The 18,626-nt window shown below is 35.4% G+C and overlaps 1 protein-coding gene across 1 annotated transcript; it reads right to left on the bottom strand.

The window, feature by feature from the left end:
• Positions 1-3,080: 3,080 nt before the first annotated feature.
• Positions 3,081-13,386, bottom strand: LOC138328157 (tripartite motif-containing protein 2-like). The gene is made up of 3 exons (XM_069274819.1): positions 13,149-13,386; positions 6,423-8,627; positions 3,081-4,397 (listed from the first exon to the last, which is right to left on the bottom strand). Exons 2-3 carry the CDS (start codon positions 8,595-8,597, stop codon positions 4,245-4,247), a joined length of 2,328 nt encoding a protein of 775 aa, XP_069130920.1. The 5' UTR covers positions 8,598-8,627; positions 13,149-13,386; the 3' UTR covers positions 3,081-4,244.
• Between the last annotated feature and the right edge of the window lie 5,240 nt (positions 13,387-18,626).

The following is an 18,626-nucleotide window of genomic DNA, read 5'->3' as shown; positions in this document are numbered from 1 at the left end:
TTACATACTGAGTACATTTTCGCTCATACTCACACTAAAGAAAACACGTTAAGCATGTATTTGATCAATGTTTTCTTCTTCTTCAAAAATTATTAATAAAAAAGTAACAGATCTGGGTTAAGCAAGATTAATAGAAAACTGAAGAATAAATGTCAGTTTAGGATTAAGTACAGATTTATACATATTGAATTATCATATTCAACATTATGAATATAATGGCAACCATTATAAAAGGTAAAGAAGAATGCCTAAAACATTTTTTTTCTTTCTATCGAAGAAGTGTTCTGTTTATTTTGAGTACCTGATTTTATATCTTCAGAAAGTTGGTCAACTAACTATCATGATCCAAATTTACAATCATTCAAATTTTTCATAGTTAAGCGACAATGATCAGTATTTTTGTTGTAGAAATTATTTATTAATTTGTCTTATATTTGCAAACATCAAAACCACTGATGATATCGAGCAATATTCTTTCGGGTTCTAAAATAAAATGGGACTTATAATATAACTTTTTTTCTGTTGAGTTGGGAGAACTATCATTTAAGCATTTTTTCATATGCCTTCAATGTTTATATATAATAACCCCAGTGCAATTAACAAACTAAAATATCTTACATGTATGTTCCAATTTAGTAATAATAGAACATCAACGTACAACCGTCTTTTTTCTTAAGTACATATCCACGGAATATAACAGAGCATTACACACGAAGGGACAGCGATTTTCAGAAAAAAAAAATCACAGTGGAACTCGGTTAATACGAACTCGAAGGGACCGAGATAAAACTTCGAGTTATCCGAGTGTTCGAATTAAGCGAGTTCTCATGTCTACTGACGATCTCTTTACTTAGTATATATAGACCAGTTCCATGGCGTAAAATGATGTGAACAGGAGAGATGTCATAATCGCCGATTGTAGTTGCATAATTATAACAATAAAACGAGATATATATTTTGAAATGCTGTTCTACAGCAGATTTATGGAGAAAAAAATCGGCATTTTCGGCGAACACGTTGTCCAAAAAATCTCATTTCGAGTTATAAGAACATTTTATGTATGATTTTTATCATTCGGACCCAAAATTTACCTCGTATTATCCGAGTTCTTCGAGTTTTCCGAATTCGAATTATCCGAGTTCTTTAAACAAAGATAAAGAGGGAATTCGGCCGGGACCGGCAAAGTACTTCGTATTAAGCCGGGTTGTCGAATTATCCGAGTTCGTATCAACCAAGTTCCACTGTACTTAAGTTCTTTGGTTGTTTATTTACAACGTGCATAATTAACAAAAAAAAAAAAAAAAAAAAAATCGTAGAACTTTAATTAATTATGGCGAATACATATTGAATTCAGTAGATCTTTTAAATATATGTATGTAATTTATTTTAAATGTACGCAAGCATGCCATCAGCAATGTTTATGAGTTTTGGTGACTAAATGACATTGGTGTCCGAATTGACCACAGGAACTTTATAACGCTGTAACTAATGGACCATGTATTGACGAAATATTTTACATTCATACAGGGATATATAGATATATGGGCTGCATGCTTGAAATAATTGTAGTCACAGCACCCAAATTACATTAACTAAGGGAGATAACTCGCATTGGCCTGAAGGATCTGCACAATCACATTCGTGCATAGACTACAAAAATTCTGTTTAGCTTTTTTTAAGCTAGAAAAAAAGAATCTCAGGGAATGTTTTTATACAATATTTACAATAAGATAAAAATGCATGGTAGGATGATATATTTCTACTAAGATACAATTAACTTAAATGAACAATTGAGACAATACCTCCCGTGATGTATGCAATAATACACACATAGTGACACAGATACATACGTAACATACATTGGTATGTAAATGATGCATATATTGGTATTCGTAATCTTAATCTTAATAATATCATAATCTTGAATACTCCACTACGTCATCAAAACAAATCGTTTATCGAACTATCAAGACTGACAAAATAATGTTAGGTTTATCTGGAGACCTCGCTCGACGGTATCGATTTTTTTTCTTCTGAGAATGAAAAAAAAACCAATCCTTCCAATATTCAATATTCACATGAGTGGTAAATATATGTGTTTTAGTCTTGTTAATTATCACAACAAAATAACATTACATATTTCAACAATAATTTAACCAGTTACTTGAAACGTGTATTTCCATTGGGCTACAAGCTGATCATCTCATAAGTTAAAAAATAACATCTTCCTTTGTAACGTCGACTCTGATTGGCTGATAAAAGGCATATCACTTTCTATAGGAGAACAGAATCCCCAATAAATATTGAATTTTACAGGATTATATTAAATTATAAAGATTTGAACAGATATTCGTCGATCATTTTCAGTTCGCTATGATATTTGTGTAGTATCTCGATAGTATAAAAAAAACTACTCAAACGTTGTATCACACAACGTCATAATATGACGTCACAGCGTTATGTTATCACAAAGTATAACATTGATGTCATAGAGGTATGACATCACACAACATCACCCACACTCATGACATATGACATCATATATGAAATCATATTTGACGTCACAGTTGTGACACTATGTATCATCAACAATCTCTGAAATCACAGTAGAATATGACATCACAGCCTATGTAACCTATGACACCGCGTCTGGCGTCAACGTAACATATGACATTACAATATTAATGTTTGTACATGTAATGTCATACAATTCAGTTAATTTGGCTTGATTTCTTATATTTTACATGGCCATTTAAAATGTGTCAGATTTATGATTAAGAAATTTATGTAAGCCAGAATTCTCGAAAGAAAACCCACCGACCTGCAGTCAATGAATGATAATTATTCAGAACAACGCCCACGCTTTTTTACACTAATATTTAACTGACGTACTACCAAACGACATAACACATTGGATATATCGATACATACAACATCTTTACGAAACGATCAATACTATTTGGTTTAGTTTAACCCTGATAATAGCAATAAAGCACTTTGAGGACGGGTGGAGTTAGGGGAGGGGGAAAGGACTAAATGAGAGAACTTGGGAAATTGATTGGCGGTGGTGAAGGGGGGGGGGGGTGGGTGGGTGGGTTAGATAACTCTTCGTAAATAATCATTTTGCAATAAATTATATTATACTTTTACAAAATGTACTTTAATTTTGTTTATAATCGGATTACAAAATTTTAATCACAACCACCAGTGACGTCATCAGCCACAAATAACGTCACAGAACCACCACTGACATCAAACAATCACCACTAGCATTGGAATTTTCACAGTGTAGCATGGCCAAAAGCGTTATAGATAAGCATTTTGTTTCATTTCATTCAAATATTTACTGTATGTTATTTGTTTGCATTAAATTCATATAAATGAATGACTAATTGCATGGTATTTGTTTGCATTACTTATATATATTTTGTATATATTTATCATATATTTTACAATACATTTTTTAATTAATGGCCAATAGACAATCAGTGATTTGTACAATGACAGAACATTATAACAGCAAAACAAAGCTACTTTGTACAGTGGAACTCGGTTAATACGAACTCAAAGGAAACGCTTGAATACTTCGAGTTATCCGAATTCGAATTTTCGGAGTTTTTCCTAAACAAGAATAAAAAGGGAGTTCGGCCGAAACCGACAAAAAGCTTCGTATTAAGCCAGGTTGTCGAAAAATCCGAATTCGTATGAACTACTGAGTTCCAAAATTGTATGTTGCATATTATATATTAATTGTTTCGTCACGTTTTATGAGCGTAGCATCATATTCGTCAGAGAAGACAGTGTAATCTGGCACACAAACTAATGACGTAGCAATCAATACACAAGAATATATAACTCTGTAGTATGCAAAATGGAATAATGAAGAGTTATCTTCTCTTAGATTAGCACGTAATTTCGAGAGAAATATTAACAAATGAAGCTTTCTGGAGAGCCATAAAGTAATATCAATAATAAATATCATGTCAATTGAAATATATTTAATGACCATTGCATATAAATTTGAGAATGATAAAAGAATTTCTTTCTTACCAAGAGCAGATAACTCCAAATTTTGAAAAGACGAAAATTTGCGATACGTAACCAATTTGCTTGTTAAATGAATAAATATTCAAAATGATAACAAAAGGTGAAGAAACGCAGAGAATCCTTATAAGTTTGGATTTCCTTATGTTCAGTAGCAAAACTTCTTGAATATTGGATTAGAAAAAACAGGAACTCTTTTTTCACTGAAGGTATTTGTACACTTTGTAGCAGTGGTTTCCAGAATCAGCAACGATCACGTGACCATCGTCAGTTACGGCCAGTCCCTGTGGTCCATAAAGAGGCTCAGCCGACGAGTTGACGAAGCTCAGGAAAGATCCGGTACTGTCGAACACCTGGAACGCAAAAGATAGAATATGTTATGACAATATCTACTTAAAACCAGAATATGTTATGACAATATCTACTTAAAGCACTTCGGGTACCCAATTGATCTATATACGTGTAGTTTGCATGAATGAAGGTCGCCTTATAACCAGTAATTCAATTAGCACCAACATGCTTGTTGCGTTAGGGTTGCAGTGACTACTGGGGCCCTTGATTACAGAAGATTTCAATGTGGAATTGATAATTTTGAGATATATTTCAAAATCGTTTTCATTTACACTACCTATATACCTATAGTATTAAGTCGCTAAAACGTTCATCGATTAAGGCTAAAGCATTGGAAATGTCGAATTAATATTTTTATCCATATTATGCAAAGTAATACACATGCTTTTGGTACTAGACATTTGTAATTGAGACCAAATTTATAAAGGTGTATGTTATACTCGACTTGTCTTTAGTAACACAAATCACGACATTGACAGTTTACGACAGTAATTCACGACTGTCACTCGGGTCATTGTCATTGCCATTTTTAGTTTTATGTTATGTAATGATATGATAGGTAATTGCTGATTAGATGTGCTTGGTTTTGCATTTGGTGAAGATCTTGTAATAAAAATGCATCAATGTAGTGTGGCGTAAGTTTTTTATTTCTTTGAAATGATAAACTTTAATCGAAATTGCTGATTGAAATGTTTCGACAAATTTCGCAATAAATTAAGTCATCCATACATCTCTGTATTAGAATTATAATTATTGAACATATGCTGACAACTTCTTGTACAGTTTGTATTCGAGTAAAATCGCGCCACAGCTGTTTCGTCTACCTAGAGAAGAAATGATGGCGCCATGGCGGCAATATTTCACACTTGTAGGCTAGCAGTATAAAGTCGATACTAGCCAGTTTTCTACCTTGGTGCACAGTGTTGAAGATCTTAGCTTAGACTTTAGACATGAACTTCTCAGTCGACGATTAGAAAATACACCTATACAAGAATACCATACGTTTTTGTCGAAAGCAGACTTTTATGGTATGATATTTCTTCATACAAGCCTCCACAAAACATGTATACATGTCCCTTGTGTCGTGTAAATGTATCTCGTAGATCTACAGAACATCTTACAACTAGACCATCGTCTGTCTAGCGAGTGGTATAGACTAAACACTTATAAACTACGCAGTCTCGCCAAAATATCTCCCGCCATAGGAATTCGGCATCAGAACAACATGTCGTCTGCTGTGAAATATTTATAACCACTGGGATTCGTTAAATCCCACATGTTTGCTTTATTGGAGGCACAAACATCGATTAAAGGTTTTGTTATCAAATTATTGTCTCGAGTGAGCTAAGAAGTGCTAATCTATTTTAGGAGGAAGCCGTGCTGGAGTCATGCGTAGGCCTAAATAGCCAAAAAAGGAATGCTCTGTGCATGTCGACAATAGGCATAGGTAAAGTTTGGTAACTAACAACTGAATACCAACGGTAGCAACAGCTTCATTTGTAATAATTGAATTGTAAATGATAACACCCCCTGCACGCCAATGGTACAAATGGGATAAAATGTTGCTTGTACAGCAATGGTACGATCCATTCACCAATGGTACCATCTGTACAACACTGATAGCAACTGCACACCAATGGTATCAATTGTATATACCAATGGTACAAAATGTACACCAATGTATACCAATAAAGTTTGATAACTAATGGTAACAACTGTAGAACAACTGAAGCCGACTGCACAAAACTGATCTAAACTTTAAATGCTTCATCATTGAAGATGCTCCAAAAGAACGTTTCTCAACCAATCTGAAGTAGTGTCTTTGATAATATATCAATAACGAAAGGGTGTAAATTTAGATTGTCTTGATATGGCATTATTGGTCAAAACAGACGCCTGAGCTATCATATTGCAGTACCGCTATTACCAGAACTCTGGCATCTATATCGACCATTGATGCCACGACAATATAGGTTTTATATTTCAATACTAAAGCATTCTGAGCAGTGTAACTTTAAGTCCATTACCTGTATCCGCGAGTTTCCCCAATCCGCCACCAAAATGTTCCCATTGCTGTCTACAGCTATTCCCGTGGGAGCATTGAACTGCCCATTGCCCTCTCCATTCGATCCGAAACTACTAAGGAAGTTCCCTTCACTGTCGAACACCTTTATACAGTGGTTGTGGAAATCCGATATTAGAATATCGTTATCCTTATTTACAGCTACGTAGTGAGGCCCCGCGAACTGCCAGTCGTTATTTCCGCGGGACCCAAACTTAGATAACAGTTTACCATTGGATTGAAATATGAAAACACAGCTTCCTTTATTGTCAACTACAATAATGTGTCCATTCTTATCCACGGCGATTCCCTTGGGACCCAGTAGTTTCCCGGTCCCTATCTTGTTGACGTACTTCCCCTCTGGGGAGAAGACACTGATCCATTTATTATCGTAGTCCGCAACTAGATAGTTCCCGTTTAGGGTCGCTGTGACTCCCGTAGGTCGCTGTAATTTCCCCGCCACCCGACCAGGCGACCCGAATTTCAATTTACAATCCCCGATTTCACTGAAGACTTGAACACATTGGTTATTACTGTCCGCTACAAGTGTCTTTCCACCAACCACACACACCCCTTGTGGGTTTGTAAACTCGCCCTTATTTCGACCTTTTAAACCTATCTTCATCAGAAGGTCGTCCTCGATGGGATTGCTACGACGATTTGATCCATGTGACCTTGAACTTGAAAGACGTTTTGTACCCTTCTGTTTGACGACGGTTCGCGGGATTTTCGACGAGCTCCCAAAATGATCAGAGCCTTCATCCGCACCGGAAAGAGCCCTGATTTTAAACGGGGATCCCCGGATATGCTGACCGTAAAGTTTGACATCAAGTTCATAGGCAGCTTCCTTCTTAACTGTGTACGAAATCTCGTATGTTCCGTTTTGGTGGTCGATAATGGCCGGGGATTGAGTATTACCAGTCTCGTCACGAATCTCCGCCGAGAGAGATGCAAATCCTATCTTTATTAGCTCCCCTTTCCTATCCTTGGTAGTCACGGTAATTATAGAGGGTCTTCCGATATGACAAACTTTGAGCCCGTCACCACTAGCAACCGTCTCGAATGCTATAGCACTATTACTGTTTATATTTCCTACATTGACCATCAACTTTTTAAGACTTTGGAAATGACTAGGATCAAATATCAAACACTCGTTTTCCTCAGGCTGAAATTGAAGCCTAAGAGCAGGTAGTTCCTTCAACTTTTCCGACATTTCTTTCTTTATCAGTAACACTTCCGTTTCACTTCCACTCTTAAGAGTTTCATCCGTCACATCACAACAGTTTGAAATTCTAGACAGAATACTTTCTAGTCTTTCTTTCTGACCTTCAAGTGTCAACCTCTTGTGGTCATAGATTGTCGCCAATTCTCCAAGAAGAGCAGTTTCCCTTTCATCCATCATTTTTCTCAAATCGCCAAATGCAGTTTTAATTTTGTCCTCGGCAAAAGCATTATTTTCATGTAAATTGTCCGTTACCGATCCAACAGTAACTATAGCTGTCTCTAGATGAGGAATTTGCTCTCTTGCTTTCTTCACTAAGTCCTCTAACTGACCTTTTTGGTCGCAAATTGCATCCTCCAGAAGCATTGTCTTGTGACCGATGTGCTCTACATCAGTACAATCCTTGCATACGGCCGTTTCGCATGCACAACAATAGTACAACAGCGAATTGCCATCGTGGTTCGGACACACAAGCGTCATATCGAGAGCTTTCTCTGCGTAACCTGTGACGTCAGCAAGTAATATGACGTTATGTTCTTTCGTCAAATCCTCGGTTTGATGTGATCCCGTACACTTTTCACATAAGTAATCTCCACAATCTACACATTTGGACATAGACGCCCCACTTTCCTTTCCACAATCACGACACACCTTTGGATTTTCGATCACTTCGATTAAATTCGTTATAAAGAAGTTTGATTGGAGAGCTTCAACGCCCTCTTGCGGTAGTATAGATTGTTGACGACAGATCGGGCACGTGATTGAGAGACTTTCCGGTGGGATGTAAGTATCTAAACACTTTTGACAGAACGTGTGCAGACAGGGCAGGACTTTCGGCGACTTATACCTCTCTAAGCATATCCCACAGCTTAATAACTGTTGGTCGATCTGACGCATCACCGAAAAACTCTCAGCCATGATGATCCGAGAGTTACCTCCCTTGGTCGTCTGAAAATACACACACAAAAATTACTACGTTGTCTACAAATGTATACTTTTTATTTGTATGCAAAGAAAGTGTTTATATAAATCAATTTCTTTTATTCAGTATCAATAAACATATAAGTCGCAAATACAAAAATACATTATCTTTTTACTTTCCATAATCTCGGCATAGTACACAGCGACAATGTGTCATTTTACATATCCAAACATTTTTCTGCATGTCTGCAATAAATATGTATGTACTGTGATAATTTTCTCTTCAGTACAATTGCTAAAAATTAATATACAACAAGTTAGCCAATCGATTTCTTATACAAAGCAGTTATGCGTGTAGCTTCCTTCATTTTCACTATATAAGGAAACGTGATCATATTTTCTACTTTGATGCATGCATATTATTGTGACACATTTGTATGGTACAACAGTTGGGCGGAGGGTCGTTGTTCCCTGACATCATTATCTACTTACGGGAGTTGTACCTCATATATTTGGTTGCATCAAGTACACAAACTGTTTAGTATACTGAATAAGGCTAGCAGAAGAGCTTTCAGATAATTGTTTATAATGAACAAAACAATATAATGCTATTAATCAATTTAATGGCATAGCCTTGGCCTTACTTTTTCATACACTGTATGCATAGACGCAAATATATGTATTTCGCGAGAAAATTAATAGCACATCCGGAAGCATAAAAAAACAAAGTGAATTCCTAACATACATAATTCAGTTTAAATAAGCATAAATGCATTATGATCTTTAATAAACAAAATTTATTCAAGACAAACTTACCAGGAAGTACAATTGCGTATTGATATTAATTTGATTGGGATGATAGATATGTCACCACCATGATTATTACATTCATAGTTTAATCGACACTTTGGCCACAACCCTCGAGGATAATATCAAGTTTCTGATATTGTCGGGTGGCATTATTATTACATACGAACTATTAACTAAAGGTCGTGAACTATTGACCTCTAGGTCAACGTAACAATTCTTGATTGATTTATATAGCATCGGTATGTAATACTCTCCTCTGGGTGAGTCGTCTGATCATCGACCAGTTTACATTGTGTGAAATATGACCCAAAGAGTCACTTATGATCATTAATAAATCAAATGTTTCATAGTTCATGTATTTAAGAGATATATACGATGCATATTCGACAGTATATTATACAAAGAAACAAATTAAACTATGGTTTGATTTATTCTGTCCGGTTTTAATGTAAATTTGAGCTATAATTGATAAATATGTGTCAGATTTTGCCAACTACATTGTATTCCCAGATTAAAATACTACATACAAACATTATTGGAAGAAATATTTGTGTCTTAATTTTCATACTGACAAACCAAATTTTTGATATTTTATTAATCAACTAACGATATTCACAATTTGAGAATCATAAAATTTGCAATGCATACGTTTTACAAACTTTAAGACAAAGAGGTTTCAAAATCAGTTTTGGCAGTATTGCCAAAAACAATGATACCTAAGGTCTAACAAAAAAGCCAAATACTGGTATGCAACGTTAGTGCACAAAAAATTATAAGTAAATGTAAAACATATAATAGAACATCAGAAGCAAGGATTGAATTGTTTTTTCTATGTTTTATAAAGCGCCATACATGATTGTCACAGGCTTTTAACGATTTCTACAGTTTAATTCGTCTCAAATTGCGATTTTTAATTTTCAATAGATTTTTACAGGAAAAAACACAATGTCAGAATTTTCGATCAGTCATGGTATATATATCATTAAATACAAAAAAAAACCCCACCAAAACAGTTGTTATGCGGTATTATTTCATACTCCATCTATAATAATCATTTAATATGCATACACTTAGATACAGTAGCTTGCATAATATATGTTTTTACTGAAGATGCTTATAATAACTGTATCAAGTTGAAACCACTTTATACATATAATATATAAATAATACTTTCCACTTTTGCATATAATTTGAATAAAATCTAATTTCTTCGGACTAGACTATACACATGGTGCAGATAAAACTTGCTCAATACATACACAGTAATGTCTCCGTTCTGTTCCTGTGGCGTCCATATCTAATGTGGGTGTATACTTGTAAATTATGCTCTTATATCTTCGAGCATCAATAGAAAGTCAAACCCCAACATCAGGCATTACATGGACAGGCCAAAGTTCAATCCGCACTACATGTTTAATCCGAGATCTCAGGATAATAAAATAGAAGTCAAACAGAAAAACAAATAATCTGATCCGTATGTCAATAGAATGTCATCAGGTTTCCATTTCACGTGTTAATTTCCTTAGATACTGATGCGTTTTCCATGTCGACATGTTGATATAGACATTTATGGATGGGGATCAGAACGGGGAATTCGGAAACAGTATTTTTATACATGTAGTATTTATTATCATGATAAAATGTGAAAACAATTGATTGATAATTTTGAATACCGGTAACAACTATCATTCCAATTTACGATATCATATCAAACGTTAAAATGGAAAGACGTAGTGAATTTGAGTTTTTAATGTGAGGTTTTCAATAAATATAAACCCCTTATAATGGCCCCAGTTGGAATTCTAGAGACCGCCCCGACAAAGCGGTCATCAGTCACAATCTACATACATTTGTATAACCCCCGGCTCTCTATATGTTAAGGGACATCGCCACTTAATTCTCAGCTGAGATGACTAATTACTATTGGTTAAATCTATGATCTCCGGGCCAATTATCATTATTAGTGTATGTAATCTGTCAAAAGACGTCCTCTGTCTTAAAAAATACTAAATATAATGTGTTATAAGCCCCGATGATCAAATACAAGACATTAAATTATTGAGGACTGGACATTAATATAATTTCTAACGTGAAGACAGATGTGTTACAGGGAAGTATCGGAATGGATAACATGTCGAACAATAAAATCTAATCGATTATACTTTAGAATGACTCATGTTTATCCTTTTTTATATAAGGTAATCATTATGTTCTTTTTAAAACACGTCTAAATGTTGCGGTATGATTAATGTCATTCGAATATCATGCAAAATAGGTAAAAAACATAGACCGATATAGATACTGTCAGGAAAATAAGCAAATTAGATAAATGTATTTATTATTTTATTGACGAATAAATGCAGCATGTTTATGCTCGTATTCTCTTAATTCAAAGGCTGGGACCAATTATTATGAGATTTTGGGTTGAATACACTCTTCGTTTGTATTCGTTTGTACATATTGGATTGCTACAGTATTAGTTACTCTTATCATATATTTATGACAATTATTAAATAGTTTAGAGCAACATACTGTTTCTCTCTTTGAATAGAGTAATCTCCACAATTCTGAACAATATTAACCCTTGGTCTGATCCGTAATTCACATAATAAATAGCTATATAATCAACATAATCCTTAGTCATGCATACCTGAGGACTGGATGTTCATCTGCTCAATTTGTTTATAAAAATAACGTTTACATGGATAAATGACACTTTGGGGTATTCAGGGTTTTATGATGCACGAAACGGAAGTACTTAAAGACTAAGCAAATCGCCGGAAATCGAAAGTCTAGATGTTGCACATATGAAATCGTATGATAAGTGGTTCTGTCATTTTCTTCTTCATAAATTACTGCTCGACAAATTACTTAACATTGCCGTAGATTTGGAGGAGAGGCCATAGACAATAAATACTAAACACAAGATGATCCTAAATTGAATTTAAGTACTTGGTCGATGCCCTTAAATGGGATTATATGGCCAACAACAGAAAACGTGAAACGAAAATAACGATTTTACAAACTTCAGTTCAACCCGCAGATATCATGAAATACAAAGACTATTAGCCAGTATGATAACATATTAAAAGGGTGATACTTATTGCAGAAAGGCCACATCAAATTACACATCTCGCGTGACTTTGCTCTTCCTGGAAATACAAGAAGCGTGGTCCGATACACAAGAAATGGTGACGCAAGCAAAAAATGGCAGCATCATTTATATGGCACCGTTGACGAGTATATATCAAGAAATGAACTGGGACATCCAAATATTAACATCCAATTTATGAATAAAACATTTTAAGCAGTTGCCATGCAGTGCTACAAATAACACCCATCATTAATATAAAATGCCCTTTCACACATGTACAATGTATTATAATGAAGTGTGTGTGTGTGCGCCATATGGAAATGCAGTTGACATGTTTTTTTGGCTTACGGCATAGCCACTACTACTAATTTCATTAAAATGTTTCTCCTTTCCATACAATTAGATATTTAACATAGAGCATGTTGACACATATATGTATATATTACAGGCGGGTCTGTGTGTATGGAGAAGCCGGGTTTCACCGCACGAGGACAACACAGATATTGATCTAAATCTACACCACATGTTTCATCGTTCTCGATTATAATGTGTGAACGGATCGTGACCTGCCGCTGTCCTTATGCCTGAAATGATCCTTAAAACACTTATATAGCAATGATTTATCGAACAGATAAAATATTTACCTTCTGAAGAGCCTTTCTTCGCAAGACCGAGTGTCGCCACCGTCCATGTTGGGATTACCTTTATTTCTACTGGAAACGTGGGTTCCGTTACAGCATATTATAATATTATAAGGTAGCATATTATAATATTATAATTGTCTAAACACTGCCTATAGGCAATTTCTACAATATCCACTATGCAAACAGAATCATGTACTGTCATTCAAGTTGTAGACTCGTGGAGTCACCACCATGCAAATGTGTTCAGGAAAAAATCAATCTCTATCTAACACATGTGGAGTGCTTTTGGAATGTCAGTTTCAGCACGTGCACCAAAGCAACTTGGAGACAGAAATCGATACCACGTACGTCACAAATCCTTGAATTCAGTCCTCTTTTGTTCGATCAATAGATCAGTCTGGTTTGAAAACAGGATAGTTAAAATATCTCCCAAAAACTGACTCAGTGCACTTTTTTCAAGTATCAGATCAGATTCAGATACATTGCAACGCTACACACTTCGTTGCACCTCACGTGTCTGAATAATTGAAGGAATGAATCCACTGATCACTGGCAGCGAATCGATCGATGTCCCGATTCAATACATTACGGGGTTCTATTTACGGTTAACTACGTACTCAGCAAAAGACATATATTAATGTCTTTCTTGTCCAAAACGCTCAAAACAAGAAGGCACTTGATTCCATTTTTCGTAGTTAAGTTGTGTTCCTTTTGATTTCTATATTGCTGAATACACAATTAAAAGTTAAAATTCACTTAAGAATGTGACATATCTTAGTGGTTGGAGATTCCCAGACAAAAGTCACCGACTAAAAGCCAGGTAATTGTCCCATATTGGACTGACACTCATATTACCACAACCCGGAGATGGAGGGCTAGTTAGAGACTGTTAATCATCCCACCGCAACCCAGAGGTGAAGGGCTAGTGGTGAGCTGTTTCACCACAACCTAGAGGGTGGAGGGCTTTTGGTAGACTGTTACTTATCCCACCGCAACCCAGAGGGTGGAGGGCTATTGGTAGACTGTTGCTTATCCCACCGCAACCCAGAGGGTGGAGGGCTATTGGTAGACTATTACTTATCCCACCGCTCCCCTGAGGTGGAGGGCCGGTGGTAGACTGTTACTTATCCCACCGCAACCCAGAGGGTGGAGGGCTATTGGTAGACTGTTACTTATCCCACCGCAACCCAGAGGGTGGAGGGCTATTGGTAGACTGTTACTTATCCCACCGCAACCCAGAGGGTGGAGGGCTATTGGTAGACTGTTACTTATCCCACCACAACCCAGAGGGTGGAGGGCTATTGGTAGACTGTTACTTATCCCACCGCAACCCAGAGGGTGGAGGGCTATTGGTAGACTGTTACTTATCCCACCACAACCCAGAGGGTGGAGGGCAGGTGGTAGACTATTACTTATCCCACCACAACCCAGAGGGTGGAGGGCTATTGGTAGACTTTACTCACCCCACCGCTCCCCTGAGGTGGAGGGCCGGTGGTAGACTGTTACTTATCCCACCACAACCCAGAGTGTGGAGGGTAGGTGGTAGACTATTACTTATCCCACCACAACCCAGAGGGTGGAGGGCTATTGGTAGACTGTTACTTATCCCACCACAACCCAGAGGGTGGAGGGCTATTGGTAGACTGTTACTTATCCCACCACAACCCAGAGATGGAGGGCTATTGGTAGACTTTACTCACCCCACCGCTCCCCTGAGAAGGAGGGCAGGTGGTAGAGTTTTACTTTTAACCTATTCATTTCTGAAGTTGAAGGCTAGCGTTAGACTGTTACTCAACCTACCTACTCCACCAATACAATCGTAGATATTGTGTGCTAGTGGTACACTCTAACCACTTTGTAACAGCGTCCCTTGTTTGATTATAGTCTTTAAAGATGCTTATTTATCGATCAACAATTTTTTGCTTCAGAGAAAATAATGCAATTCTATCTTCCACTTTGAGAAGCACATATGGGTGTATTTAATGTTCGGATTAACTATCCGTGACGGAAAAGTTATATGAAAATCAAGAATTGCAATCTTTATCAGAACATCTTGTATAATAAATTGCACTTAGTATCAAATGTATTAATATTTTTAAACTTTACTTTTTAATGCTACACACATCACCTGATATATGTATTGATAGGATCTTAACACCACTTAGCAGGCTGGGATAAGGACGAACGAAAAATGTTATAATTTCTCCCAAGTGAATCTAAATATCACTGAGAAGTCTATATATATATATTTTATAATAGGAAGTTCTATAATGGATGTTTCTTCTTTATATTACAATCAATACTCTCTAGTTTACGAGGATTGAATTAGAAATGTATATTAAAAACCTGATAGCTTACTATATGAATTAAACTTTTTCTACTCAGTATTCAATAATATTTCGATCATCACACAATTTGAAATGAAAGCAAATATACCCATTTACGGAGAATCGAACTACCTTTTTACCACCTGTTACCAATATAAACCTCTCGAATAAAAAAAACATCCGGGGAAAAACTACCGACCGACGACCAATACTTTTATATTCTCGTGATTCTATTTCGAACTAACTGCCAGAAGAGGATGTCTAGTGCCAGAATGTTGATACACCTCAAACATTCAGCCACCTGGGCCATGTCATGTGTGAGCAATAATCCGTCTTTGCACATTTGAGCTGTTACAGTAGATCCCCAGGGGTGAAGAATAAGGAGGGTCGATAAAGATGCACCTAGAACGAAAGCGTCTCCACTTTCATCGACGTAATTACCCATATATATTTTATATTTCATCTTACAAAAACTTGAATTACAAGACAGCAACATCAGACTGATGTGGTATTACCACAAGTGTGAGCACTAAGACTAAGATAGGCTATGCCTGAAGTCTAATCCTATTATATATAGCATCTTTTGTCTATAAAATATTTGGAAATTGAAATCACAAAGGGAAACGGAATATTCGACGAGAACATTATGAAGTTTTGAACGTAATAGTTTCCATCAGCATGAAACATTTGAACTCATATTGGTGAGAAGCCAGCAAACAATATCAAAAATACAATCCATCACGATCAACCTATACAAATAAGGGTCGTTTTATTGTCAGCCTATCCCGACCGCTTTGTATCATTGTCTTTTGATCATAGACTATATATCAACACACTATATTGCCTGGGTATAGATGTATTGATGCAGTCAGTGGGCGGTATGACAACCCTGATAGATATATCACTGTATCATTGGATGTAGTTAATAGTTTAGTTCCGCTCCCATTTCGGAGGAAACCGCATTTACCAAGTATATTGAATCGATCATATATGTTGTATTAATGGAAAATATGTTCAGGATACGTCCATTTCTGCAATTCAATGATTCAAGATGTAAAATTCATGTTCTTTTCTGTTAAATGTTTCAGAAAATTTTAATAAAATTTTAACCTTAGCTAAATCTGTATGTATATACCACAGTTCACGGATAATATTATAACCGAAAGTTTACGCGGTACCTTATGTTGTTGCATCGCCATAATTAAATCCACTAAAAATAAGTGGTATGCAAAAAGTATCCTATTTACAACTGTAGAAAAATTGCGATATTTGGATTAGTTGATATTATTCGAGAAATGGTCGAGAATATTATAAAATAAAACTTCACCATAGATTTTTTGAAAACATGAAACTTACATTATAACTGGTATTTAAGTCTCTATTTGTAAAGCCGGCCATCATTTTTTTATTTGTTATTTTGTGTCTATAATAAAGGAAATAATTAATAAATAGGCCTGCCAGACATGTTTTAACTCGTTACATATGTCGAGTAAATGTGATCGATACAAGCATATGGTATAATGCTCCACCGCCGACAGAGCATAAACGACATTCATCATTAGAACAATAATTGGTGTTTAATATTGTATATATATGCCTAATTAACACAAAAAATAATATAAGATAATTTATTTTGCCTTTGGTGCATGCGCAATCAGTACTTCATTCCATATAAGATATAGTGCCACGGATTTTATTCGGGATGCAATTAATTATTTTTTATATTTTCAACTTCAAGTAAAATTAGAAATTTTTATATTTTCAACTTCAAGTAAAATTAGAAACTCAAACTTTTCAATGGTGATGATTGTGTAAAGTAAGTAACTTTTGTAACTGAAGAAAAATACTAAATCGTCTGCTCCTGTTTTTGATAGTGAAAAAATACCATTTGTTAGCTAATTGAGATTTTCAGCACGCACACAATTTAGCTATAGGATAATGAAGACTTAAGAATAACTGTAATGCTTTGGAAGTTGAAAATAAAATTCATTTTTACTCGTTTGTCAAAAATATTCAAATATTAGACAAAACATACACAGAAATACATTTGTAATATTAAACCCTTTGTCTGCAAAATAATAGAATTATAGAACACAAATGGTCAAAATGAATTGAATTTGTTAGAAAGATTTAACAAAGGAGCTCTTAGTTGCATAACTGTATAAATATATTTGGTTTGGTTTAGATGTTGTTTTAAATGCTCACACTATAAAGTGTCATAATAATTTCATAATCTCCGGTGTCCGTCTGGCGTTTTTAACAAAATGGTTTCATCTTGTACTTTTCTTTGTAATAGTCATGAATGTAGATAAATTTTTGTCTAAGTTAAGTACATCTGATAATGACTCTCTTTTATCTGTACTTATTAATAATAACCTTTTTGTACTTATTAATAATAACAACTTTTTGTAATTTTGTTATATTGTATGTTGTACACAATGCATACTTTTGTATTAATGGGGCATTGACCCAAAAGTCATTAAAAGAATTGCACTGACAATTTGAAAATACAATACATCAAGACCAACTGATAAGAATCAGGGTATTGTTAGCCTATCCCGACCGCTTTGCATCATTGTCTTTTGATCATATACAATTTATCAACCAAACGATATTGTCTGGGTCTAGAAGTATTGAAGCACTGGGCGACGTCCCAACCCTGATAGATATATTACTGTAGTATTGGATGTAGATTGTTTGTCATTTTCCTGCAATCGTATGTAGGCTGTTCGTATCTGTTGGAAAACCGCATCTAAAAAGTATTGATGCAGTATGCGACATAACAACCCGGATAGATAGCATATGACTCTTTCATATATGGGGATCTGAAGCATATCTTTTTTCGTGTGTCGACTTTTCATTATAATTTTACAATTACAATATCCGCAATTTAAATAAAAAAGGAAACTGCGACTGAAAATCATTTCTCCATACATAAAAATTACGTGATATCTTAAACACAAATCCTGTTGTTTGCGTTCTTTATAGTAAAATCAGCCTAGTTTCTGAAAATAACGTTAAAATTTGTCGATAAAAAAGTAAATGTGTTTACGTCGTGACGTCACGAAGCTCAATTGTATGGGTGATATATTCGTGTAATACATCCGCTACCGCCATGAATGTATTGCTTGGGAATAAACCAGTATTAAAC

Source organism: Argopecten irradians, chromosome 7 (assembly GCF_041381155.1).
Source record: "Argopecten irradians isolate NY chromosome 7, Ai_NY, whole genome shotgun sequence".
NCBI classification, from domain to species: domain Eukaryota; kingdom Metazoa; phylum Mollusca; class Bivalvia; order Pectinida; family Pectinidae; genus Argopecten; species Argopecten irradians.
The sequence above is the reverse complement of the archived record's forward strand: the minus strand, read 5'-3'. Positions and strand labels throughout refer to the sequence as shown.

What these genes read in the sequence shown, in the direction of transcription:
- LOC138328157 (XM_069274819.1), bottom strand. Translation starts at nt 8,597, where the DNA reads ATGGCTGAGAGTTTTTCGGTGATGCGTCAGATCGACCAACAGTTATTA. An exon ending in GGGGAAACTCGCGGATACAG is followed by an intron (nt 4,398 to 6,422) that starts GTAATGGACTTA and finishes TTTGCGTTCCAG; the next exon opens with GTGTTCGACAGTACCGGATC.